This window comes from Phaethon aethereus (assembly GCF_964289735.1).
Source record: "Phaethon aethereus genome assembly, chromosome: W".
Classification (NCBI taxonomy): domain Eukaryota; kingdom Metazoa; phylum Chordata; class Aves; order Phaethontiformes; family Phaethontidae; genus Phaethon; species Phaethon aethereus.
The window spans coordinates 3,654,976-3,681,318 of NC_138581.1; the positions used below are offsets into that span (position 1 = coordinate 3,654,976).

Genomic DNA, 26,343 nt, shown 5'->3' on the forward strand with positions numbered 1-26,343 from the left:
CTGGGTTGCTTCACCACCCTCACTGTGAAACATTTCTTCCTTATGTTCTATTTAATTATAATTTTTTTTCTTTTTGTCACTGAATGCCCGTAGAATTTGCCTTTTAACCAGGTCATGTGGCAGCAAGGGCAGGTGGACATCCCTGCAGGAGCAGCAACTGCCTCATGTCAGGAGGATGCCCTGTCTTGATGCCTTTTGTACTGCCCACCATGAAGAAACTCCCCAAACCCAGACCCCTCTGGAAATAAGGGTGCTTAATAACCATGGACATGGCAGAGCTTCGTGTATATACGGTGATTCCTTGTGGCATGTAAGATATTGGAGAAGGCTGTCATAGATGCTGTAAATACTAGGAAGATGTCCTTCCTCAGCCCAGCCTGGTATGGGACATGAGGGCTGTGTTTCTGTCATGAAGTCCATGGCCGTTGCAGCTGGTTGTAGTGGCTGGTGTTGTAGATGTATGCAGAATATGACCTGTGTGGGGACCAACTTGTCCCTCCCAAGCAGAAGCACTGCTCCAACACCAGCTAGGCTGGTTGTTATGAGCCTTTATAGGCTTTGGAGCTGGGGTATAGATTAAACTTTTTTTTTTCTTCCTCCTTCATGCAAATTCATATGCTTTCTGGATCTCTTGAGCTGGAGGTGGTCCAACACTGCCACCATTGTACAACAAAGTGTTCTAGTAGGAGAAAGAGACTTTGGAGTGTAGAGGTGTTTTGCAAATAGTAAAAATGGACCTCTTACCCTGAAGTTCTTTGGTCATGTTCATTCTGAATAACCTTCACACCCATCCTCATAACTTAAGGCACTAAGGTAAGGGTTTAGTTTCCTGCTGTGAATGCTTGTGACTTGGGTTAAATGCTTGTGACGGGTTAAATCTGTGATCCTTCTTCTCCATGGACAACTGAAGTGGTTTCTTTGATCCTGCTGTTGCGAAGAAGTGAGGGCTTTTCTACTCAACAGGTTGCATAGAAGAAGCTGGTTTGCAGCTATTACGCTAGAATAGTGCTTTTTGTGTTACAGCCTGAAGATGAGTTGCTTCTGGAGATTAAAAAAAATAAATCATGGGATTAGCTGCGTTTTTATTATGCTGGAAGAGAGTCCAGATAGGGCTCTTCTAGGACACTTCACTCAGCGGCGACTGCCCTGGCCAACCTCCTCTTGTGGATAAGCCCTCAGATGGTGGGTTTGGGTGAGCAGCTGTGGGGACTGTGTGGTTAGGATAACTTGATCTGAACAACTAGCACAGCTGAAATGCATTTTTGGGCTTACTTCTCAAAAGGCTGTTCAGCCTGTACACGTGTTGTCTCTTGGTTGGCCCAAGAGCTCTCAGAAAAGCAGTTACTCCACTCTTTGCACATGTATTGCACCCACACAGGGATGTATGGAGTCAGTGATTTTCTTTCTTCCAACACCAAATTAGAAGATCCTTCTTGGCACGGGGCTCCGTTCATTAGCCGGCTGCAGCACAGGCTTTTAGAGCCTGAAAGGATGCTTTATTTTGAAGGTGATGCAGCTGGGGGAAAAACTGCTTCTCTTTGTTCTTGATTGCAAATCCCTTCTGAGCACTCAGAAGAAAGGTTGATTTAATGACCAAAGAAATACTTTCAAAAAGCATGAAAACAAAGCAAAAGCTTTCCCTTGGTGTAGAAGTGCCTACAGCAGAGCAAATACTGTGCACTTTACCGTGACAATAAATGGTTTAATTATAAAACATTTCTGCTCAGCAGTGCAGGCTCCCGTTTCTGACATTAGCTTTCAATGCTCCCTTCATTTCCTCGTCGGTGGGGAGATGCAGAAGACCTGTTTCCTTCCTAGAAACGTTCGTTTAGCCAAAAATCGCTTTCCAAGAAAATTTATGATAGAGATTTTTGAGTAGTTCTAATAACTGCCAAAAGCATGAGGAGTGTCATGAAGCTGGATTCAGGTGTGAGAAGCACTTTTCCCCTTCAGTAGCAGGACTGCACCATGGCTGTGGTGGGATGCACTCACTCTGGAGATGATAGCCAAAGTCATCAGACACTTCTTCTGAGTGCGACTGAATGCCTTCATTTTATTGACCTGAGTGGGGGCTGCAGCTTCTGCAAATCCATATTAGTTATGATTTTGTTACTGAAAAAATGTCCTTTAATCTATTTCTTATCGCTTTTCTCTCTGACTCCTTAATTTTAGAAGAGCCCATGTTTCATTTTGAGGTAAAGTTTAAAACATTGGATCTGGATGAGTACCAGCAGCTCTCCCCAGGGCTTTCAGTAGCACCTAATCTTCTCACTTGGTGAGCTAGGATGGTTCAAAACCTGGCCAGGAGTTTTCTTAGGAAAATCCTAAATGCCATCATCCTCTCCTCACAAGATTAGGGGAGGACCGGAGCCAGATCTCATGAGCAGGTGGTTCCATTGTAACACTTAAATAAGGGCTGAAGCCATCACAAGTGCTCGCTGCTCAACGTCTTCCATAGAAATCCTTCAAAGAAGGTGCTGTTGCATTTGAAGCACCTTCAGAGATCTGTTTCCTATAGAATGATGAGCAAGGGATACAAAAAGTACCAGCGTAGGACGCGGCGTGTGCTCAGGGATGAAGTTTGTGCTGCTTGGCTGTCGTGTAACCTGCTCCGCTTGTCTCTACCTGTGTTAAATGGACTGTTCTCATTCTCTTTGGGTTTCTGTAAACACAAATGCTGAATTCCAGCTGGTTTCTGTCTGATACGGAAACAGGAATGCGATAAACAAGGTTAATCGCTTGAGATCACATCTTCAAAACATCTATATCCAGTCAGAGTTAGAAATTCTTAAACTTGGGAATAATTATTACAGATTCTACCAAGTCCTTCGGTTCTAAAATATCCCCCCGGTGCAGCTGAAAATACTCTGATTTTTTTTGTCTAATTTTGTTTTCCAACTGTCATAACTTTGTTTTCTGGGCAGAAGGGTTCATTATCAGCACTCATTAAAGAGCGCTAGTGAAATAATCCCATCATCCCTGACCTTTTCGCTGATGGAATAAATGAGTCGAGTTCCTCACTGTCCCATTGCAGCACAGGTTTTCCTTCCCTTCTATCACTCCTGTGGCTCTTTTCCAATTTTTTAAGACTTCTTCCTAACTTGAAGACACCAGCGCTGATCTAACGGCCGTGTGTCTGCTCTATTTATTTGAAGTGATGCACGAATGAGGAAGGTAGTTGGTTTTGGTACTGAATATTAAAATTGTGGCTCAGTTCAGAGGACTTAAAACACCGGTAGCTCTGCATACATTAAACTGTTTTTTTCACTTCTTAGTTGTATGTCCAGACTCCAACTTTCCTATTTTAGAGAGAGAGAGATGCAGGAGGTTATAGGCTCATATAGCTGGAGTAAGTGAACAGATCAGAGGGCGAGGGGTAGCGAGAACTTCCAGTTTCTGTGCACGGGATATGACTGCTTCAGTTGTGGCTTACAGCAAAATATTCATTGTGCTTTTACCCTCACCGTTAGTATGTATCTGGCATATGCACTATTTGATAAAATACCTTGATTTGAGGATGCTTGTGTGGAAGAGCGAAGTCTGTGCTAGGCACGCGTGCCAGCTGGGCTGCCGATAGGTTTTATCTCGTGGTGACAGCAACGTTATTATTCTTGGGCACTGAAAACTTCTGTGATGGTGTGCACAATGTTGTTTATCCTTGGCATCTTGAGATCCCTCTGCTGTGTGTAGCTGTTTTCTAAGCCGTGGCCAGAAGATGCAGTGGAGTGGGCACAGGGAACGACGTTACATGGGGATGATGTGTCGGTTTGTTCTCCTGCCTGACAGCAGCAGAATCCTCCTGCTTAACCACAGCAGCATATTTCACTTGATAACGTGACGGTTTTGCAATAACGCTGTTGGATGCATCAGAATTCCTCAGGGTGAACAAAATTACAGGATGTGTTGCTGTCAGCATCAAAAAAAAAACCCCAAACAACTATTTTGCAGGATTTAGTTTCTGTTGTCATTATTTTTCGCTAGGCAATCGTTGGTGTATGCTCCTCTTGTAATACCAAAGGCCCCGGTACACACTGTGCATCCCTGTACTGGAGGTTCTGCAGTAGCGTGAAGCCTTAAAGTGACTATAATCTTATTACGTGAAGTGAGCACAACACGCCTGAAGCTAAAAAAGTCTGAGCTATTTAGCATTAGTTCTTTCATGGCACTCACGTTCGTTGCGTCCATCTGAACTACTTAAGTGCTATGTTGCTTGAAACAATCAGCAGGTTTTTTTCCCCAGCAGCAGTCAGTGCGATGGCTTGAAGACAGCAACGAAGCCCGTTGAGATGTGGAAATAAACCTTGGATGCGATGACCTGATCACTTGTAGGAGTTTCACTCCTGCAGATCCCGGTCGCCAAGTCCAACTGCTCAGCATTTTGTAAGATTCTGCTGAAAACCTTAATTTTTCTGCTGAAAAACTTAAATTAAGGGAGAGATGCCCTCAGAAAAAGAAAAGTTAGTCTCTGTTGCAGCGCGGTTCTCCTACGCTTCAACTCCTGATGTACAAAGGATAACTGGCAGAGCACAAGGGGATAGATCTTTTAAACAGCAAAGCAAGCCCAAACAAAGCTCCCTGTCTCCAGCCAGGAGAAACGTAATCCCGCCGCAGAGGCTCTGACCCGCAGCACGCAGTAATTCTTTGCCTTGTTTCGTAGCGCATATCCGACTTGGAAGAAGAAAATGCTCTCCTGAAGCAGGAAAAAGAGGAGCTTAACAGCAGGATCCTGTGTCAATCTGAAGGTAAGAAAAAAATGCTTATAGCATTGTAATGCCTCCACTAAACGAGGAGCTTAACTGTCCTCCCCTGAAATTTGTTTTTCCTGTGTGCTTCGCTGTTAGCTCCTACCTTGATAAGTGCTAATCTTCCCGCAAGCCTTTCCTGGTGGTTTTTGTCATTGTTTTGTTGTGTAGGTGGTTCTGTTCGTGCTGTCCTGCTGGTGGATGGCAAGCTGGTTTAATTGGTGAAATGTGGAATAAAGTACCCAAAAGGGCTTTTCAGTTCGGTCGCGTTGCAGCATTTACTGCGGTTGATGTGGGAGGCAGTGAGGCTCCTGGGGGTGCGGGGTAGAGAATGACAATGTCCCAAGATTGTTGACTGAAGGATCCAAGGAACAGCACCATTAATGATATTGAGCTGTGACAAAAGGTTTCTCTAATGTGACAGGAGTCTCTGAATGTTTTTTAAAGCAGAAACTTAGATGGTGAGACGTACATAGAGGAAAGCAATCTGGGAAAATCCCAGTCCACGAAAGAAACCTTCATGCGTGTGTTGAGCTTTTTTATTTTTTATCATCCATTTCGGCTTTAATTGTGTTGCAGGATTTAGAAAAAGCATCATGCATCATTCTATGGATGTATCCATCACTGCTCCGTGGTACTCATGAAGTACCTCTTGCTGTCAGCCCGATGCAAAATAATGAAATGAAAATAACATGTTAACAAGATACTTGCTATAAATATTTCTTCATTTCTTATGAGATGCTTTGGAGCATCAAAGCTTGGGGAAAGCAAGTTGGAGCGGTTTTGTTTGGTGTTCAGATGTTTAAAAGGACACATGGACTATATTTGCCTGGTTTCTCAAAAGGGGGAAGAGCCAGATTTGCTTCCAAAAGGGAGTTTTTAACAAAGAAATTAATTTATTTGGGTATTTTCAACCCTTACAGTCCTACCATGGTAAGTGGTTGATGGTAACATGAGAAAGAGATGCTGCTGTTTATTTGCTCCTGTGCCAAACCTGGTGGTGGGAAGCAGGCAGAGAAGTCTTTAAATGCAGCGAGTACCACTTCCTAAACAGGAATGTACTTCCATACTGTGCTGGTCTTTTCTTAAGTGGGTTTATGACTGGTCCATGAGAGCTGGAGCTGGCGCAGTTGAGTTAAGCATAATAGGTCTGATGGTTTGTAGGTGCTGGAGGTTTTTCTTGAAATCAATGGCAGAGGACTGTGCTCTCCGAGAAGAACAACTCAATCTGTTCCAAATGGCGAGGAGACAGCTCTAGATTATAATAGTCTCTGAATATTAGAGAATGCTTACATGTATTCTAGAGGTTCTTGGCAGAGCATTTTGTTAATTAGTCATTGTTGTTGCACTTACTTACCAGAATTTCACTTCGCAGATGAAGATCACGATTTCTTTTCTTTTTCTTTTTCTTTTTTTTTTTTTTTTTTTTTCTTATTTTAAAGATGAATTTGCCCAAAACACGGTTGAGGAAAATATCCACATGAAGAAAGAGCTGGAAGAAGAGAGGTCACGTTATCAGAACCTGGTAAAAGAGTATTCAAGGCTGGAGCAGAGATATGACAACTTGCGGGATGAAATGGCTATTATAAAGGTAACAAAACTGAAATTACCCTTATTCTGTTGTGTCCTGGACATGATGTTGGTGGCTGTATAATGTGGTTTACTCGCTCCCAAAACACTTAATAGAACTGACATTGTTGTGCAGTTTGTGCTTGATGTTTCCAAGACTGAACTTCTACACTGAAGCTGAACCATACGTGTGCCTTGAAAAAGGAGCCTGATCTTTCAGGCTTCTCTGTTAACTGCTTAGAGATAGCTGTGAATCTCAGCAAAAGCTGGTCCATGCTGCTTGTTGTGCTTTTCGTTTCAGTGATGTTGAAGTGAAAATATTGGATTAAAAACCAAAAAGCTAAAAAACCCAACAACATGGCTTCAGAATTTCAAAAGCCAAAGTTTTTAGGTTCAGCTTTGCTAAAGTGTTAGAACTGTTGAAAATTAGATATTAGTTAGAGTCCTGCTGGATTAGGTGGAAGGTTGAACGTTTAAAGGGAGCCCTGGAGGATGGTGTGGACAGCATAATCTTGAGCTCAGATTTGCGTGTTCGCACTTAATGGGCATCTGGCATCATGAAGAGCCTTGAATTCATGCAGAATTTTTCAACTGAGCTTCTGTATCACTTCACATTTTAATCTACTCCCTTGTGTTAATATGAATGTTATGGTAGGGTGTAAGAACTAGAAAATGGAATTCACTACAAGGTGACAGTCAAGCCTTTGGTAAAGGTAACCTTAATATATAGACACGTATTTGCTCTAAGAAACAAGGCTTCGTGAGGAACCTTAAACATTGAATGCATTATGTATCTGCACCTCTCCTTGGCAGCAAGCACCCGGGCACAGGAGAAACCCATCCAACCAGAGCAGTTTGGAGTCCGATTCCAATTATCCATCCATATCAACCTCTGAGATAGGAGACACTGAGGATGCAATACAACAAGTGGAGGTACAGTAAATTGGGCAGGCTCGGGGGGAGGAGGTAAGCCCTGCTCTGCAGAGATGATTGACGTGAGTCTTGGAGCACGTGGGAGGAATGCAGGATGGACTATAAGGGGTGACGGATGAAATGGATTTCACGCTACAGAAATGTCTTGTTAATTGTGTGAGAGGGCTTGCAGGGTTGTGGTGCTGTGGCAAACGCTTACGCATTTACGGGGTCAGACTTAAATACAGCTCTAAAAAGAACAGTGTTATGTTTTGGCCACGCCATCTTAAAGACTGATGAAAATTCCTCAAAGCGGTCAGGGTTGTTACATGTAGTTATCCCTAGCACGGAAGGCAATGACTATACAGCGATCCTTCTCTGTGAGGATATGAGAGTTCATCATCCCCTTGTATTTTCATTCCAATGCATCTTCACAGATGCTTTGCTGGCCAGCACAGCCCCTGTAATCAACAGTCTCTTAATGCAAAAAAGAGCAGCGTAAGTTATTCCCTGGCTATCAAGAAAAGGGAGGTGTGTTTTGCTTACGTTTGCTAGAATAGGCTGCTTTTCAGACTCTGCTTTCATGACTCGAGAGCGTGTGTGGATGTTCCTGGGATCTGCCACCCCACTGGCAGGACTATATTTTGTGTTCCGTGTAGCATGCCTGCAGAAACTCCCACTTCCCTTTGCTGGCTGCATTGTTATGTTGCTTTGATATTTCTGCACTGCTCTAAGACCATTTGCTGAAATCAAAGTAATCAGTATTGACCATGCTTTAATGTAAAATACTGCAGGTAAGCCAATTTAAAAACAACTAATAAATACTTGGATCTATAAACTAATACATACATAACTATATATATATATAACTAATAAATACTCAGTAGGGCATTTTTAATGTTCTTAGCTGTGGCCCTAATCAGCCTGCTTATCGGTTGGGCTGTTAAACATTCAACCATTTATTAAAATGAGTCAACTGTTTATTGACATGAAAAATAGGTGCTTAAAATGGAGATTTGGTCTTGGAAAGACGTATCTTTCTCGGGATGCTCCTGTTACTGGCTGTGGCTGGGGTCGGTGCTGATGAACAGTTAGGGCGTATCTGGCACTGCGCGTGGTTATAAAACTTAACTGAGAGATTCTCTTTTTTTTCCCCACTCTCCTGTTCTTCTCCAGGAAATTGGGATGGAGAAAGCAGCCATGGACATGACCCTCTTCCTAAAGCTACAGAAGCGAGTGAGGGAGCTCGAGCAGGAGAGGAAGAAGCTGCAAACCCAGCTGGAGAAAAAGGAGCAAGAGAGCAAGAAATCCCAGGTAAGAGATGTCTTTTCATTGCTACTAATATTTCATGTTGGTAACTGGCTTTCTTTGATTGCCTGAGGACATGCCATGTAGGAATTGAGGTTTGAGAGTGACAAGTTCAAGTCAAGAGGCAGCAAAACCATCTGGGAAACGGAGAGAAAATTTTTTGGCAGCTAAGGACAATTGGACAGGAGAACTGATTTTTTTTTTTAATTATTTTTTCTAATAAACTGGTTATGACGTATTTAGGACAGTATCTTAAGTATCTTGAAAGCAATGAAATGTCGAATTAATTTTGGTGCATTTTATTCTGCCTCCACTGATCCCATTTCCTTCTCTTTTGAGAAACTTGAAGTATGGATTGAGTTTTGTTAGCAAAGGTCAGAACAAGGAAGGGGAATGTGAGGGTAGGAACATCTGCAGAAGGATCTGGACAGGCTGGATCGATGGGCAGAGGTCAACTTTATGAGGTTCAACTAGGCCAGGTGCTGGGTCTTGCACTGGGGTCACAACACCACCATGCAATGCTTGGGGGGAGGAGTGGCTGGAGAGCTGCGCGGCGGAAAGGGACCTGGGGGTGCTGGTTGAACATGAGCCGGCTGAACATGAGCCGGCAGTGTGCCCAGGTGGCCAAGAAGGCCAACAGCATCCTGGCCTGTATCAGCAATGGTGTGGCCAGCAGGAGCAGGGCAGGGATCGTGCCCCTGGACTCAGGACTGGTGAGGCCGCACCTCGAATCCTGTGTGCGGTGTTGGGCCCCTCACTACAAGGATGACATTGAGGTGCTGGAGCGTGTCCAGAGAAGGGCAGCGGAGCTGGTGTGAGGGGTCTGGAGCACAAGTCTGATGAGGAGCAGCTGAGGGAACTGGGGTTGTTTAGTCTGGAGAAGAGGAGGCTGAGGGGAGACCTTATCGCTCTCTACAACTACCTGAAAGGGGGTTGTGGTGAGGTGGGTGTTGGTCTCTTCTCCCAAGTAACCAGTGATAGGACAAGAGGAAATGGCCTCAAGTTGGGCCAGGGGAGGTTTAGATTGGATATTAGGAAAAATTTCTTCACCGAGAGAGTGGTCAAGCATTGGAACAGGCTGCCCAGGGAGGTGGTGGAGTCGCCATCCCTGGATGTATTTCAAAGACGTGTAGATGTGGTGCTTAGGGACACGGTTTAGTGGCGGACTTAGCAGTGTTAGGTGTACAGTCGGACTTGATGATTTTAAAGGTCTCTTCCAACCTAAACGATTCTGTGATTCTCTTTGGACGATTGCAGATAGACGTGTTGCTGCAGCCTTATAAACAGACAGATACCACATTTTGGCTGGATCAAACCGAGAGGCATGTCAGCGCTCAGGAGCCACAAGGGCCCTGGTACCCCACATCTCCAGGAGCCCTCCCTTTTGGTTAATTTGGGTTATTCAAGCATTTCTTTTGCAGTCCTGGCTTCCCCCTGTCCAGCAGTGCGTGGCTTGAGCTGATAAACACTTCACCGACATGTCAGTCAACCTTGTGTCCTCAGTTTGGCATTGTTATCATCTGTGTGGTTTGGTTTTCCCCCCCAGTAATGGTCATATATGAATGTAGCTTTAAAAATAGTATAGTTAATCAGAAATAGCAAGATAGTTTTAGAACAACGGGTTTTTCCTTCCTATTGCAGGGCGGGAATATGCCTTTGGTATATTCTTTCTTCTTTGTGAAAAAATATGTTCCTAAAGTTTGGGTCATTTGCTTGGAAGCGATTTAAAAAACAAACTAAAAAATTGAGATTACTGACAGCCCAGTGGCAATTTAAGAGGCAGGATGGAATGAGTCCATCCAGGCTTGCAACTGGAATCTGACAGTACAGTGCTCTCTACCTACCAGTGAGCTGATGTTTGGCATGAGGGACTTTTAATAGCAGATATCCCGTACACATTTTGCTCTGCCGTCTGTAACCAGGGCTTTATGGCTTGTTCAGAGGCCAGGGTGTGGAGATGAGGCATGCCATGAGACAGCAGTGCTGTGTGTATGGTGTCATGAAGCAGTGAAGATGCTCTTATATAAAATGCTGAGCAAATGCCATCACTGTGTTTCTTGATAGAAATTTCTGGGGCTATCATTGCTTTGTTTGGGAATTATTTTGTTTATTTCTCTCTGGCATGAGATCTATGTGTCTGTCAACAAATGCAGTAAGAGACTCACAAAATCATCAACAGTAATTATTTACTTGCTTCACCAGCTATTCTTACTGATCACCTCTAGCAATTTGCAGGAAAAGCATGAAATGGGGAACTTCCGCAGCCTCTCATCCTTGCTACAGAGGCAGATTAAAAACCTGGTTTCCAACTGCTATGTTGAAGATTGTTCCCCTAATGATTGTCATTGTTTGAAAGCTGCGGTGAGCCACAGTTGTTCAAGATATTAATGAGAGGTTAAACCATTTTCTGCTGAAGCATCCCCTGCCCCACTACGTGTTGCTGGGACTCTGTCTAATGGCAATTAATTACGTTGTTATGGTTGAGCTGGCTGGCAGCGCTGTGGCAGGGCTGGCTGTTGATGGAGGCATGCCTAGCCATCCTGTGCCATATGCCAGTTCCTCTGGCTGCTCTTAAATATTAATTTATCTCTTTAATCCGTGCAGGTAATTGAAACGAAGACTGGAGTGACTTCGGACCACGAAGATTTTGCATACAACAGTCTGAAGGTGAGTGAGGAGCTCCTACTTAGTGCTGTAACCTACTGCATGGCTCCAGCAGCCCAGACAAATTGTCTGAACATGGTAATAACCCAAAACCTCCCGTAATCGGTTCTGGCAATTGGAGATAGCAGTTTGAAAGCTGTAGTTCTCCATCAGCCGCTTGGCCTGGGGTGGGCTCACAGATGTTTCTCACTGAGGCAACATCTGCTCTGCTCTGCTCTGCTCTGCCTGTTTGAGTCGTCTATGGTAGTAACAAACCCACTTACGGTGAAGGGTGGTTTTTCCCCACATATTCCCACTGGGACTTTCTTGGGTCTTCTTTGATGTCACACTGAAGCATTTGCTCTGCAGTAGATGTGAAATCTTGCAGCTGAAGCCCCACATATTTCTTGTTCCAGCTCCAACTCTGCTATTTATCTGCCTTTCCTTGCATTCTCAAGGTGCCACTCAGGTCAAAACCAAATAAATTTGCTGCATGGATTGTAGTAATAGCCTCCACCTCGCAGCGGCAGTGCTGGCTGACCATAGTCAGCTTGTGTCTTCCCAGCTGTTGCCCTGCTCTGCAATTCTTCTTCTTGTCCCTAAGCTCTAAATCCTTACAGGTCTGCCTCCACCATTTTCTCCCCGTGACATACAGAGTGACCGAAACAGGGTGACATTTCAGATGCTCCTCCTCTTCCTATCATCTTAACAGATACTGCAATACAACCGAGAAATCCAGAGGAATATATGTTAGCCAGGATAACATCACACTGAACCATCTGACAGTAGTAATACCTATTTTTTGCTGTCAAGTTTCAACCCAGGAAATTATGGAATAGAAATGTACTTTCTACATTCCTAATATAGTAACATATATAGTCTTATATATCTAACAAACATTAATAACTCTCTGTTAGTACCATTTCATAGAATCATAGGGAGCATGTGTTACAAAAAACCCCAGGGTTCTTTAGCGTGAAACAGGTGGAAAATGAACCTGCAAGGAAACATATCCCAGAGTTAGTTTTTATTGGCGTTGCACTGCATGAGTTTCTCTTTAAGGATCCTCCAGCACAAGTTTCCTGCTGGAGTTGCAGGAAGATGAGCTGAGGGTTGCAACAAGGAACAACCAGATCTAAGAGCTTGCTTTAACACAGGGCAGACCTGCACAGACCAGCTGTAGCACATGATATTTTGGGTGCTGATATACTGGGTGACTGTGAGTCTAGGAAGAGCTGAGGTCCCTGTGAAAAGCGAGGAGCAACTGCTTCAAATGCCATGGTGAGAGGCAACCCCTAGTCCTAAAGGAAAGGATTTTGCATTCCCTATAGGTGTGTGAGCCTGAGAGGAACACTGAAATAGATAAATACAGCTCACTGGTGTTTTCCCAACTTGTGAATATAGGACACTGCCTGAAGTCTCCATCTGCAGTGAAAGAGTGACTTACTGCTGGTTTTGAGTGCTGCTTTTCCTTCCTTCCCCCATGACAGCTGCTTCTGTGGATACAACAAAGCTCTTCTTCTCTTGTTACTGTTTCTCCTGCTAATTTGTATCTTTCTTTTATTTTTCCTTGTATATTTTTCCTTTTTGACAGCTTAAAAAGTCTTTATCTTGGGAAGCTAGGCTGAGGTGTCTAAAACCTACAGGTAGCAAATTCTTGCAGATGCTTTTGAATGAGATACCAGCTTATGGAAGAGCAATGGGTTTTGGCTTTGATGCACCACTGATGCACTGTCTTTTGGAAACTGAGACTCTTTTAGCCAATTTAGGAATGTTTTGGAAGGTTTTAGAAAGGTGGCTGCAGTGGCTTTTGAAAAATATGAATATTAATTTTGACCGAGGTGAGGTGTGAAGGCTGGTACTGATGCAGCTGAAGAGCTCATCATGGTATAGGAGTCCTGCACCAGATGGGGGAAGAGATGTTTGGATAAGGTCATGAAGGACCCAGGGATTTATCTGGATAAATTTGTGTATAAATATTTGTAAATACAATAAACAGTACAAATGTACCTATATTTATAAGTATAAAGTTGAAAATTATACATACTAACATCAGTTTGGGTAAATGTAATAATCATAGAATGGTTCAGGTTGGAAGGGATCTTGAAGATCATCTAGTCCAACCCTCCTGCCATGGGCAGGGACATCTTCAACTAGAGCAGGTTGCTGAGAGCCCGGTCCAACCTGGCCTCGAACACTTCCAGGGATGGGACATCCACAACTTTTCTGGGCAACCTGTTCCAATGCCTCACCACCCTCACAGTAAAGTATTTCTTCCTTATAGCTCATCTAAATCTATCCTCTCTCAGTTTAAAGCCATTGCCCCTTGTCCTATCTCTACATGCCCTTGCAAAAAGTCCCTCTCCAGCTTTCTTGTAGTCTCCCTTCAGGTAATAAATACGGTTATTGCTGAAAAGCAGGTTTTGTCAGGCGTTACGTATGTTTCTGGGTCTTGTTCAGTACTTTGTGACCTAAGTCTTTGCTGCCTTCTGTGCACTTTTGGATCCTATTCAAGATATTTTTGACGTGCACAGGCCCTTGAGCAGGACAATACAAGGTGTGGGTGTCAGTGGATGGCTGTACGGGCTTGGGTTTTGTAGCCAGCGCACGGTCTGCTACATCATCGGTGTCTGCTGTCAACCAACTTCTTGTCTCAGTGTAATTGTCCTGTACTGTCACGGCACCCACAATGGCAGAGATTTACCTTTGGGATTAGATTTTGGTGGAGAGCCTTTTCCTGATGCAAATTTTGATAGAGGGAAGCGAGTGAGGCACAGTCCTTCCTTAGAGAAGCTCATTTGGAGAAGAGTCAGTTGTTTCTTTTCGTAATGCTGCAAAGAAACATGAGAAACTTGGGCCAACACACATACATTCAAAGCAGGCATGAATTATGTGTCCTTTGTGATGGATAAATGGAATTTTCAGTAGATGGTGTCCCAAAATATGCCCAGCCAGGTGTTTGGTTAGCCATGGTGCAGGGCTGGAAGGATGTGAAACATCTCGCTGGTGGGAGATGTGTCCCTGAGTTACACCTCTACAACAAAAGGTTCATCAGTGAAAAATGTATATTCTGACTTGTTTTTTCATGCTGGGAAAGTGGGAGTGAAAGCACCAAGAAGTCCTCGCCCTGACTCTGTTCTTAGCAGAACCACAGTGCATAATTTGATTTCTCGCTCTTCGTGTAGCTGGGATGTTTGTTTCGTCCCTTAGACTTGGAAGGTCGTCATGAAATGAGCTTCTAGAGGATGTTATTTTCTTTTTCCCATCGACTACCCGAAATAGAAGAGAGGGCAAATTCCTGGCATGGCAGTGCTAACTTCTGATTTACGCAGGCTCATACTTCACCCAGCACTGCTATATAAGCCCTTTCCTAAACAGTGAGGCTATTTCCATCACTGTTAGGCTTTGCGTACCCCTTTCACACCTCCATAATGCTGTACCTGTTGGGACAAGCATGAGTTCAAGTTCAGGATGTTCTGACTGTATAACTTGTCAAATAAATCAGTGCTATTGGACTATGCTGCAGAAATGGCATTAATCACAAACAAGTAGAGATCTCCCTCTCTATATTCAAAGCCTTTTATTTTAGCTTCTGTTCTGCCATCACTGATGCTGGTGAAAAAAAGGGTATATGGGCAGGGGACAATAGACATCTCGCCCACATCTGTAGATATTTTAACATTGCTCCACAAATCCACCAAGAAAGGAGTAGGAAATTAATTTAAATGTAAACTCTGAAAGGAGTCAGGGCATGGGCTCTTGGAGCAGGGTTGTTGGTTATTGCTGGCTTTCCTGATCTTCCTGACTTTGTTTCTAACCAGAGCACAGCTTGGTACAACCAGTCCCTGGAGTTACGAGTCTGGCTGACCCATTAAAAAAAAAAAAAAAAGGGAAGAAGGAAAAGAGGAGGAGGAAGGAAAAGAAAAGCAGGGGTCTCATCTAGCAGATGACAAAAATCACAGAACAGCCGTTTGTGTAGAAAAGCAGTTAATTGCTTTCTATTTACCCTTCCTGTCTCTGAGCACGATCAGAAAAGAGTGGAGAGCGAGTCGATGCTTTAGCCACGCGGCAAGAAGAGTTAAACCCAGTTTGGTACAGATTCCCCATCGCGCACAGACTTTTCAAACTCTTGTTTGAAAAAACAGTTATAGAAAAGCTAGCGTCTCATACGCTCCCTCTGCTGAGCTGTGGTTAACGCGGATGTGGAGGAATTGCTGGATTGAATGTATTTTTTATCCCTCTTTTTTTTTTAATGGCAGATGGTACAAAGTACCTGGCTATGCTCCGTTACTGATGGTGTTTGTTCAGCTAGGAGTCCGTCCAGATGCCAGATCAGCTATTCTGTTCACACCTCTGCTGTGATAAGGCATGCTATTTATAATTTGAAAGGATTTATAATTATAACACCCGTTTCCTATGGAAACGAGCTTACACAGCTGTGCTAGCTACACACTGTATAAACTGTATAAATTGCCCCCATCCCCCCCAGTCATTGTCAGATTCATTAGCTCGCCTCAGCCAAAGCTGATAACGAAGCAGATATCTCATAGATAAGAGGGATTGTGCGAGCAAGCTGTGGAAAGGGTGAAAAGGCAGCAAGGAGAGGGAAGCACCTGGATCTCAGTGGGGAAAGAGCTTCTGCTATTGCAGACACTAGAGAATCCACACGGGGGTCGGTCAGTCCCTGGGGAAGAGCTTGACCCCAAGTCAGACACCAGACTTTGTCAGCTGGCTTGCAGGCATCTCTGGCTTTGCTACGCGGTAGTCGGATGACGTTTCGGGTTTTGGTGTTGCTTGATGGACCTGGGTGCGTGGGGACAGGAGGGAGCAGTCCTGGGTGTCACCGTGCAGCAGCTGGTGGTGGAGGATCTGGTGCAAAATTGAAGGTGGGCTGTTGAGATTCGGGCTGTGAGCAGCCGAGGAGTCTGTCCCTCCCCGCCTGTGACCCATAGCAAGGACTGCACCGTCTGCAGGAGCGAAGCTGCTCTTGACCCAGCTGGGATGCTCCAGGTGGGTTTTGGGTGCTGGCGAAGAGCTGCCAAACATGGCGTTACCACCTGCTTCATAGTGAAACGCTGAAATAAAGGCTGTCTAAGCTGAGTTTTATTCTTCTGTCTGCTACTGTCATGCAAAAGCAAATAAGCCTTTCAGTTGTCTCAGCGAACACGGCGATGATGCTCAGGCGTCATTATTCAGCAGAAGTAGTTGGCATCAAAGTTGTACGGTATTGCCCCTGCCTGTCAAGTGCCAGCAGCTGACACAACGTCAGGGTGAGGAAATCTCCCAACTACAAACGTTGCACCGGGGTGAGGGAATTACAAAATGTATGAGAAAAGAAGCTGTAGTGGGATTTCACACCGCTGTATCACCTCATGGGATGCCTGCCGTGATGAAGGGTCATGTAAATTGGCATCTTCCGGCTTATCTAATGAATATTAAAGATGAGTTAAACGTCGTGGGGGTTGTGGTGATTTCTTGATTGAGAAGGAGAAGGGGTGGAGAAGAAGCGAATGTGTTGGGGTTCTCTAACAGGTTGCTTTTGTGGTTAAAAATAGTGTCAACAAATAACGAAATCTACCCTGTGTCACCCTGTAGTGTTGTTAAGTAGAAGCAGGCTGCTGATTACAGCAAAAATCGTTTCTGAAGCTCATATGGCTGGACTGACAGCAAAATCCAGATCCTGGCATGAGCTGATCATCCAGCTGTGATCATTGGTAACTGAATTACCTTAGAGGCGTCTCAGAAAAGGATGACACTGCAAGATGGTTTATCTAACCTGGTTAACGGCTTGGTGTTTTCCAGAGGCAAGAGCTGGAGTCGGAGAACAAGAAGCTGAAAAATGAACTTAATGAGCTGAGGAAAGCTATCGCAGACCGAGCAACCCAGAACAACTCGTCCAACGATATTCGGGACAGTTACAACCTCCTGCTGAATCAGCTGAAATCGGCCAACGAGGAGTTGGAAGTGCGGAAGGAAGAGGTGCTCATCCTGAGGACACAGATTATGAAGGCAGCCCAGCAAAAAGAGATGGGCAAAAACATGGTAATTGGGAGGGTGATGGATTTTCTTTTCCTTTTCCCGCTCCTTTGCTGAAAATTCACTGCCTGCCTGAGCAATGCCATTGCTGCTTTGGTAGGCTCTGGGTGGCAGGATGGTGCGGGGAGGTTAGAGGAGGTTCTGCCTATGGATAAGATAGAGTCCATGACGTCATTTCAGACAGCCCAGGACTATATGTCCCGTGGTGGCCTGTACCGCTGTAAGGTCTTTGACCCCAGACCTGATGATGTCTAGCCCACACCAAGGAACAACTTCTCCAGCCCTGCACCAAGGTGTGGTGGTCTGAGACGTTCCCGGTGATGCTTTGTGACAACTGGCTTATTCTGCAAGGAAATGGGGTAGGGAAAAAGAGCTTCTGGACCAGATTCTGCTCACTTGATGCTGGTGCAGCTGTAATGTGTTTCTACGGGTGTGTAGGCAAGAGAGCCTGTCCCCTCACAGCTGCTTGAGGGCTTTTTGTTTAGCGCTTGTTTTGATGGAAGAGTACATTTTCTGAAAACTCTCACTTGGGCTTTTTGATTCACTGCCTTATAATTCCTTGAGGTTTTGGTATGTTTTGTATTTCAGACCACACACCTGCCTTATCTCGCTCCCAGGTTCACTGCATTCTCCTTCCATCTCCTAATCTCTGCTGCTGTCTGTTTGCATGCACATGAATTTGTAGAGACTCTCTAGTCTGATGGATGCCCCGAGGAAGCTCTCTTAAGGATGGCTGAGATTTGTTCAGTGTCAGGAACTTTGAAAGATGGGAGGAGATGTACAGGATGTCATGCTGCTGTGTTTTGCATGTTGAATTTAGGAAAGCATCACCACCAATGCCAGCTGGCCCAACAGTGACAAGCACATTGATCAGGAGGACGCAATTGAAGCCTACCAAGGGATGTGTGAGACGAACCGGTAAGTGTGGCTCAAATTCTTCCAGCAGTGGGAGGGACTGGCCAAAGTGTGAGAGATGACATCCAGACCAAAATGAACAAAGCATTTTTGGAGAGTTACCAGCTTCTGGTTTGTTTTCTGGACTTTGGGTCACGATGGGCCATAAAGATGGGACCAAAGATGCAGGTCTTGTAACAGTCGAGGAGCCCTTGTCTTTGGGGTAGCGTGTCCCCAAGGGAGGGGAGGTATTGGGCAGGTAGAAAAGCCAACATGGAAGCGAGCAAAACTGGGTTTTGACTTTGCTTCCAGTACACAGATAGTGGCAAGACTAGGATTTGGGAGGCATTTAAGAGTTACTTACTTCAAGTAAGTCCTCATGCTATGCTGGGAAGACAGCATGGTTCCCGTTCCGTTTTCCCAGAGGCAAAAGACTGTGATAGTGAATTGAGCTAACAAACACATGCTGTATTCGCCAGCAACACCCACGTTATTGGTTTTCTTGCATCTAAACTGAGAGTTGGGAACATTCATTTGATTACAGGTTTCCCATAGTGAGGGTTAATATTGTGAACATGTGTTTGTTCTTATAGTAACAATGGGCTTACGTTGCGAGGCATTAAATCAATCCTTGCAGCTATCCAAGAGGACATCAAATAAAAAGTAGTATCTTGTAAGAAGACAAAATTACATGGATTAAACAGCAAGGTAATATATAAAATAAATATTTATTTTATTGCAAGGAAATTGAATGTTCATCACCCTTTCTCTTGACAAGTAGAGATGTTTGAGGCTTATTTCCTAAATAATTTGCATTCAGCAAGGTAGTCAGAGGACATAACCATTGTGGATTAATGGCTTTTAATAACACAGTATACTTTGCCACTTTGCAAACTGGTTGCAGAAGGTTGTTAGCAGTCCACGCTGGGAAAATCCATGACTTAATTAGGATTTTATTCATACTTGTATGAATATGAGCAAAGGCACACCATCTTTGAAGGCAATATGAAAAATTGCAAAAAGTTGCGTAATACTTTCAGAACTGGATGGCCAAGAAGGTGTAATGGGAAATACATGTGCCCGGATTCATGCGCAAAAATTCAGTATATATATAGCTGTGCAGTCAACTTTGGTCATCGTGTCTGTGCTGTATGTCTCCCAAATTCCTGCCATAGTATGGGCTGGATTTTCTGAATTTGTGTCTATTTTACTTCTTGGGAAAGCACTAGGAGATCCTGTGGAGATCTCCTAGCGTGTGAGTACAGAGACAGGCTTGCTGGAAGGGCTGGGTTCCATATGCATTGCATTGAAACATGGCTTAAAACCCTGCGGGGTGGCCTGAGGCTCTGCCCGCACTAGTGCTGCCAGCTTTCACCTCAGCCCAGGAACGTGGAGCAGTGGGGATTGCTGGGCTCCAGGACTCTCGTGACACTGGTTTCTCGCCTGGGCATCATGTCTGGCTGGATCAGGACCAGTGTTTGGTGGGTTGGTGTTTTGTTTTTTTTTTTTAATTTGTTGTCATTGAATATTTGCTTTCCTGAAGTGAACTTGCTGATGAAATGTCTGCCCCTCCTGCAGTAGAGGTGATGAGATTGATTTAAACATCACCTTTTTGTCAGTAAATCAATGGGGCTCAGTGTGCTTCCTACTGCAAGGTGTGGTTTTGGGTCACTTAATGAATTCTGTGGATTTTCTCTTATTTCCTTCCGACTTTCTCCTGGAGCTGTGGGCACTAGGATGTGAAATCCCATTGTCAGGCACAGCTTTAATCACACCCTAAACTGAATTTTCCAGTAGGGGTGGTTAGTTTGTGTTCAGATGTTGCTGAAGGAGTTGGAGTTAAAATAAGAGTTGCCGCTTCTGCGGGGCATACGTCCGATCTGTACGTATGGGTTGCATCATCGCTCCCCAGTGGTAATTGATATTTGGCCATCCTGGAGTACATGTCTGCTTTCACTCCGCCTGCCAGGAGACTCTGGTCCTTCTTCAGCCGTTCTAGTTTCCAGACTCCTGCGGCGAGGATGGAATCACACACAGAAATCATCAAAAATGCTGCAATGATCTCATTTTCCACACCCTTTCCTTGCCATTGCACAGGTGAGCTGCAGTTTAAGAAGTTCATGTGATCAGGCCTTGGTGGATTTTGGCCTCTTAAATTTTGGGAGGGGACATCTGCAGTCTCCAGGCTCAGTTTCCTGTTACCTCTCTTATCTACCTCTCGCATGAAGCTTGGCTGGAGCTACTGCTTGCAATGCAGTAGCGATAGCTCTATGTACTCTCACCCTGATTTTCTGCCGTGATTTACCCAATGGCTTGTTAATCACCACCAGCTTCCCCGTTATAGGTTCCCTGGGCATTTGTTTGTATATTGGGTTGGTTTATAAACTCTAGGCTGGAGTCGATGGCAATAAACCAGATGAAAACAAACGCTCGGGGAGCATGGATTATTGTATTTGTCGATATAAATTAACATTCCCTCCTCCTGCACAAATTTGCATTCGTACTTACGCAGCTCTATAGCAAGTGTGTCAGCGTGAGAAATAAAACCGCCTTCTCTTTCTAATCTTGATGAATAAATATTTTAATGGAAAGCTTTTCTGGTGGGATTGCAATTTTGCAGTGGGATTAACAAGCAAGAGTCACTTTTTCTCCCACCTGTGCTGCAAGAAGCACTCCCGTTTCTCTTTACCCTGATACCTCTTACTCTGTTGGCTGTTTCTAACTGAGGCAGGTGCTCTTCCGTCGATCCAGTCTGACCGACGTGATAAAGCCGTGGTCCACCCATGGGTCCTTCCTAGCTTGAAGTCATCACGTCTTAGCTCTTTAGGCTGGGGTTGGAGTATGGCTTTATTTTGGTGGGATAGACCTTTTATTCACTCTGTCTATATAATCCAGGATTTTTAAATACAGCAGGAGGAAAACGGGGAAATCTTGCAGGTGCTGCTAACCCTGCCCACATAGCGATTCTCTTTCTCCACGCCACTCCCAGGGGAAATCCCTCTGATGCCAGGTCAAGGGGAAGTTTGAATTAAAAGCAGCACCTTATAAATTCAGTGAATTCATCTTTTTCCTCCCCCCCCCCTGCCCCGCTGACTTTCAGCTGCTAAAGGGAAAAGCATCAAGTTAGTTTCCAGCTAATTTTCTGCTTCAATAACTGAATGTAAAGTTAAGTAGGCTTGTTCCCTGTTTCAGTTCTTGGGATCTTTCTTTCAAGCCTGTTTGATCTTGGCAGAAATGTAAAGCCAACAAAAGACCAGGTGATGATGTTAGAGATAATAACCTGGCAGCTCAAAGCAGATCAGGCTTAGTCTTGGAAATTAACTTCTGTGATAACTTCCAAGTGATTTTTGTAGAGTACGTGGCTTTTTCTTTTTTTCTGCCGGATAAGTCCCACCCGCAGCCAGCGTACAAAGTGAAGGGCTGATGCTGGCTTCACGTGGAGGATGCTTTTGCAGCTGGAAGAGGCCATCACATGGGAAGGGTTCATATCTCTGCTTACCACATTCCAGCGTGTCTCTTATCACTGCTTACCACTCTGTCTTATCTCCTGTGATGTGCGTTGGCTTTCCATTTAATTAGGGGGGGAAAAAAAAAAGCATATCTGTGTTTGAAAAGGAATGCCCCTTTTTCTTTATTAAGAGATGATGATTATCTGAAGATGCTAAAATTAACATGTCTGGGGTTTCGTACACGTGCACCTCCTTTAAGCTACACAGAGGAGGGGAAGGAGGCATCTGGGCAGGAATTTCTCTCCCTTTCATGAAGGCAGTTTGCCAGCCACAGGTCGCCAGCGGCTCCCCCAGACCCGTACCTCCAAGATAAGGGTAAAGGAGAAATGAAGCTGTGAATCATGTCCTTTCTTTTCAACCTTGTTTGAGAGAAGGATTTACCCAGCATTTTAGGAAATTATTATGGCACATACACTAACTAATTAGCTAGAAAGGACCCCTATTGACTTTTAATGTCTTGGTCAATATGAACTTCTGGGAGAAGGGGATCTCGGTGATCTCTGAGCCAGTACTGTGGTGAACATGGACTGAATGGTTATTTCCCAGGGCGGTTTTGTCTCAGTATAAGGGCACCCCCTTGAGCTGCTTTCCTCACTTACCACAATGCATACGATTAAAAAAGGAAGGAAAGCTGTTTTTCAGAGGTTGTACAGAAGAATGCATCTCTTAAAAGTGCTGCTCATCCTGTGAGATTTCCCAGGCTACTGATAGGTAATGAATAGTGAGGATCCTTCATGGATTTTTTTCCTTGTTTTTCAGTGCCTAAGTACATGTTCTGTTAAGATTATCTGAACCAAAAAAAATACCTTCCTGACAAACTGACCCAAATCAGGTCAATAAACCCACTCCCTGTATCTGTCAGCCTACAAGACCCTTTTGGAAGCCTGCGACAAATGGGTAAAAATAAGGTTTTAATTTAAATTCATACATACGGCTTTACCAGATGAATTTTTCAAATCTTGATGCCTGAAATGTTTGCCAGTTTTGAGAAATGCTATGCTGGCACACCAGGATGGAAGGGATATACCATCTCTCTGCAGCGGTGAGACACCTCTTGAGTCCTTTTGTGGTAGTGCCGCACCACCACAGTTCTCACTGCTTTCCTCATGTGAAAATGTGCTGTAGAAAGTTTGTGTGTTGTGCTTTTACACTTAAATATGCAGAGCTTTCCTTACCAGGGAATGTCATCTGCTACACCTCTTTTCAGAACAGGAGATGCATCTTGGCTTGGTTCTTTTTTCTCTAAAAGTTTAATGAAATTTTTTTTATTATTATTTACCCCCAAAAAAACTGTTTTCAAACTCGCATCGAAGCCAAGTAAAATCTCGTTGTAGCAAGTGTTTCGGGCCAGGTTGACTAGCTCACATCACTCATTTGTAATGTGTTCAACACCTCGTTAAAGAAGATAAATTAGTTTCCTGCCTTTTGTAACTTGAAAAAAACACCTGTTAAAAGGAAACTTTTAGTATTAAAGTGAGATTAGACTTTTCTGGGCATTTTTCTGCATGGATGGGTACAGAGGAGATTGGATCTCACATGGCTGTAAGGAAGCAAACATCCAAGGGGTGTTTGGACCGAAGGTTGCTCTGAGGAAAGGCTGATGTGTTTGACTTGATGATTGAGGAGACCCTCGACTGAAGTAGAAGGAAGAGAATTTATTTTAGATCAGTGGAAGTTGCTGCAGAAGGAAGGAAATAAAGAAACGTGTCTTAAAAATGTCTTGTTAGTGAGATGTGCTGAGCATAGAAGGTCTGGAAGAGGAGTGAACTGTTCAAGCTGTCAGCAAGAAACAGTGGGGTTGGGTTGTGTTTGTACTGTGGGCTGGGAGTGCATGTGGGCTGTTCTAGCTCAAAAATAGTTAATTTTTGGGGGAGGGAAGCAAGGAAGCCTGTTGGAGCTGCTAAGGATCACTGTGCTTTTTCATTTTAACCCCTTCTGTGTTCGGACACCTCTTCCTTACCCCTCGTGCTGACTTTTGCGCTCTCATTTCTCTCTCTTGGTCCTTGTTTCTCTTCCCTGGTTTCTAAGCATAAGGTTTTAATGTGGAGTTGAGCTACCTGGTGTGGTGTGGGCTTGCCAGCTTTTCCTTGCAATTCTGTGGGAAACAGTTTAGCCATACAGAAACAAAAAACTCAGGCTCTGACCTCCAGGAATGGGCTTCTTTGGTAAAAACAGTTAACACCTCGGGAATGATGATAACCTGCCAGGAGGCCGGACTGAGTGATCTCAAATGGTCCCTTCTGACCTGAACAATTTTGGGTTCCTGTGTCGGCTGCGGTGGGTCAGGGAGGAAAGGGCTGCACGAGCACACGTTTCACAGCTGGGGAGGGAGGAGAAGAAGCTGCACCAGCCAGGGGTGTCGTACGGGGCACAACCAGAGCACGGTTCTCATTTACCATGGTGGAAAAGGAAATACAATGTCATGAAAGTGTGCTTTAAAAAAAAAAATTTACATTGATAAGGGTTCTTCACCTTTTCCCTTTCTATTGCAATTGACCTTTTGTCTTTATTTGTCCTCTTGTTTCCTTTTTCTGTCCTTTATTTCTAGCAAGACTGAGGACTGGGGGTATCTCAATGAAGATGGAGAGCTCGGCTTGGCTTATCAAGGTTTAAAGCAAGTTGCCAGGTCAAACACTTTCTTTTTCCCCCACCGCTTTCTCTCCTCTCTCCCTCTTTCGCTTGCCCTTTTGTTTCTTTCTCTTCCTCTGCTGTTGTCCTCTGTAGGACCTGTTATCCTCTGTGGGAGCAGCTGGAGGTGGGGAAGAAGGGAGACACTCCTCTCGTTTTCAGAGGAGAGGTTGTGATTTTAATTGGGCATTGCTGATGGTGGCTGTTGTCATTAATGCCCAAGCTGTGATTCAGTAAGAATTATGTTACGTTAATGAGAAATTGTGTAATAAAGTTGCTGGGAAGCTGTAATCTCCAGGAAGCCCCAAAAAAACATTTTTAGATGTTTTTTCCCAAATTGTGCTAAGATATAGCACCTCCCTAACATGTTTTCTCCCAATCCTTGACACATCAGAAGTGGAGTCCATATGCTTGTATTGCGATGCTGTTTGCTTTGCATGCTCCCAGGGATTGTGTGCTCGCATCCATGCGTTGCCCATAGGTACAAGGAGGAAGGTGCGTGGTGGGCACACAGTGCCATCCTTCCACAGCTCTCCCCATGTCCTGGTCTGATGGGCAGATACCCCAGCGGGACATGCCGGGGCAATACCTGCAACCTCCATATCTCCTGGGGATGCTGGTGGTTCTGTAATGATCTCTCATCTCCAAGCTAACGAACATTTAAAAACGCAACTGGAGGTTAAGGCAAGGCAGAAGGACTCCTGGATTCTTCTCCTGGGTCAACCTGCTGCTTGGAAGAGCTGATAATTAAATGTTAATCAGTCTGTGCTCTCCAGGGTGGTTATGAGGTCACATCTAGAGGGATCAGAGTAAAACCAGGCGATAACAGGAAAAATACCAGGGATAATTCATCTGTTTTTCAAAGCAATGTAGGAACCTGAGTTTGTAGGAGGAGTGTGTTTTTTCTGAGGGTGGCTCACAGTTAATCTGAACCCACACGAAGAAATAAAATGAAAATTAAGCGCTTAATAATTATTTCATGGTGGGCCTGTTCTTTCCAGGCCTATTAAGAATATAACTCCCGACAACGTGATTACGAGGCAGAGTACATTATTGTCCATGTTTCTATAGTTGGAAAATATCCTTTCCTATCCTTTACTGGGAAATGGGAGTAGAGATGGGGTTGTTTAGATCTTCTAAAAACAACAACGAAAAACCAAACTGGAGAATGATTAATGCTTCTCATCCAGAAATCTTCCATAGAAAGCATGTGTTCTTTCATATGATCCTTAAGGAAAAGAAAAACTACCAACCCTAAAACAACAAAAAAACCACCTCCATAGTTAATTGTTCCTGCAGGGAAACAGTTGACATGAAGTTCCCAGTGGACCTGAAAGAGTTGTAGCTTTTTCCCCACCGGCACAGCTCCGTGTCTGTGCATGTCCTGGGTAAAGGCTAAGCTACTGACACCAGAGTCTTCCTCATCTTTGAGAACTGCCATTCGCATCCGATGCCAGAGGAGCCGAAGCCCTTGAGCCAGGTGTGTGGCTGTCCGTAGCTCTGCCCAGGAGAGCACATCCGTGAGCTGCAGCAAGGACACGGGCTTGGTTGTATCCCTGGGTCATTCCTTCTCTTAGACTACACAGGACGATGGTGACAGAGACTAATAATTTGTAGTTTCTGGCTTGGTGCCCCTTTCTCAGACTCCTCATCCCTTCTGGAGTCACTTATTTCAGGCTTCTTGAGAGAGCTGGTGGTGGACTAATGAGGAAATTTCCATTTAGCAGAGGGTAGAGTATACCCTTAAAAAAATCAATTACCGTGTCACTTGCCAGGTTTGTCAGCATCCCCATCAGCACGGGTGTACGGGAGGACAGTTAACACCTCAGTGACGAATCCTTCCACTGAATTAACAAACGCATTCTGGTTTAGCAAATGGCTGGATAATGCACTAAATAAATGCCTTACTAACCCTTTAGTTCAGCATTTTCCACCCAGGGTTGTCCTTGCGCTCAGGGCAGGGCTGGAGGGAGAGCTGGTGGAGGGAAAGGGGGTAGGAGAGGGTGGCAGGACAAATTATCAGACAAAAAGTTGAGTACCCACCTGAAAGTGGGTAGAAGGGCTGGTTTTGGTGGTGTCTGTCAGCTGTGTATCATGGTGTT

General features: G+C 44.4%; 1 protein-coding gene across 1 annotated transcript in view; it reads left to right on the forward strand.

Annotated features, from left to right (window-relative positions):
- The window catches only part of LOC309415260 (unconventional myosin-Vb-like), a gene marked incomplete at its 3' end in the record, with an annotated part of 151,344 nt that overhangs the window by 113,283 nt on the left and 11,718 nt on the right, over positions 1-26,343 (forward strand). The window contains exons 23-30 of the mRNA XM_082012727.1: positions 4,658-4,742; positions 6,185-6,333; positions 7,125-7,244; positions 8,400-8,537; positions 11,136-11,198; positions 16,977-17,216; positions 18,031-18,128; positions 24,162-24,239. Of these exons, the coding sequence (XP_081868853.1) occupies positions 4,658-4,742; positions 6,185-6,333; positions 7,125-7,244; positions 8,400-8,537; positions 11,136-11,198; positions 16,977-17,216; positions 18,031-18,128; positions 24,162-24,239 (971 nt within the window). The remainder of the gene's footprint in view (positions 1-4,657; positions 4,743-6,184; positions 6,334-7,124; positions 7,245-8,399; positions 8,538-11,135; positions 11,199-16,976; positions 17,217-18,030; positions 18,129-24,161; positions 24,240-26,343) is intronic.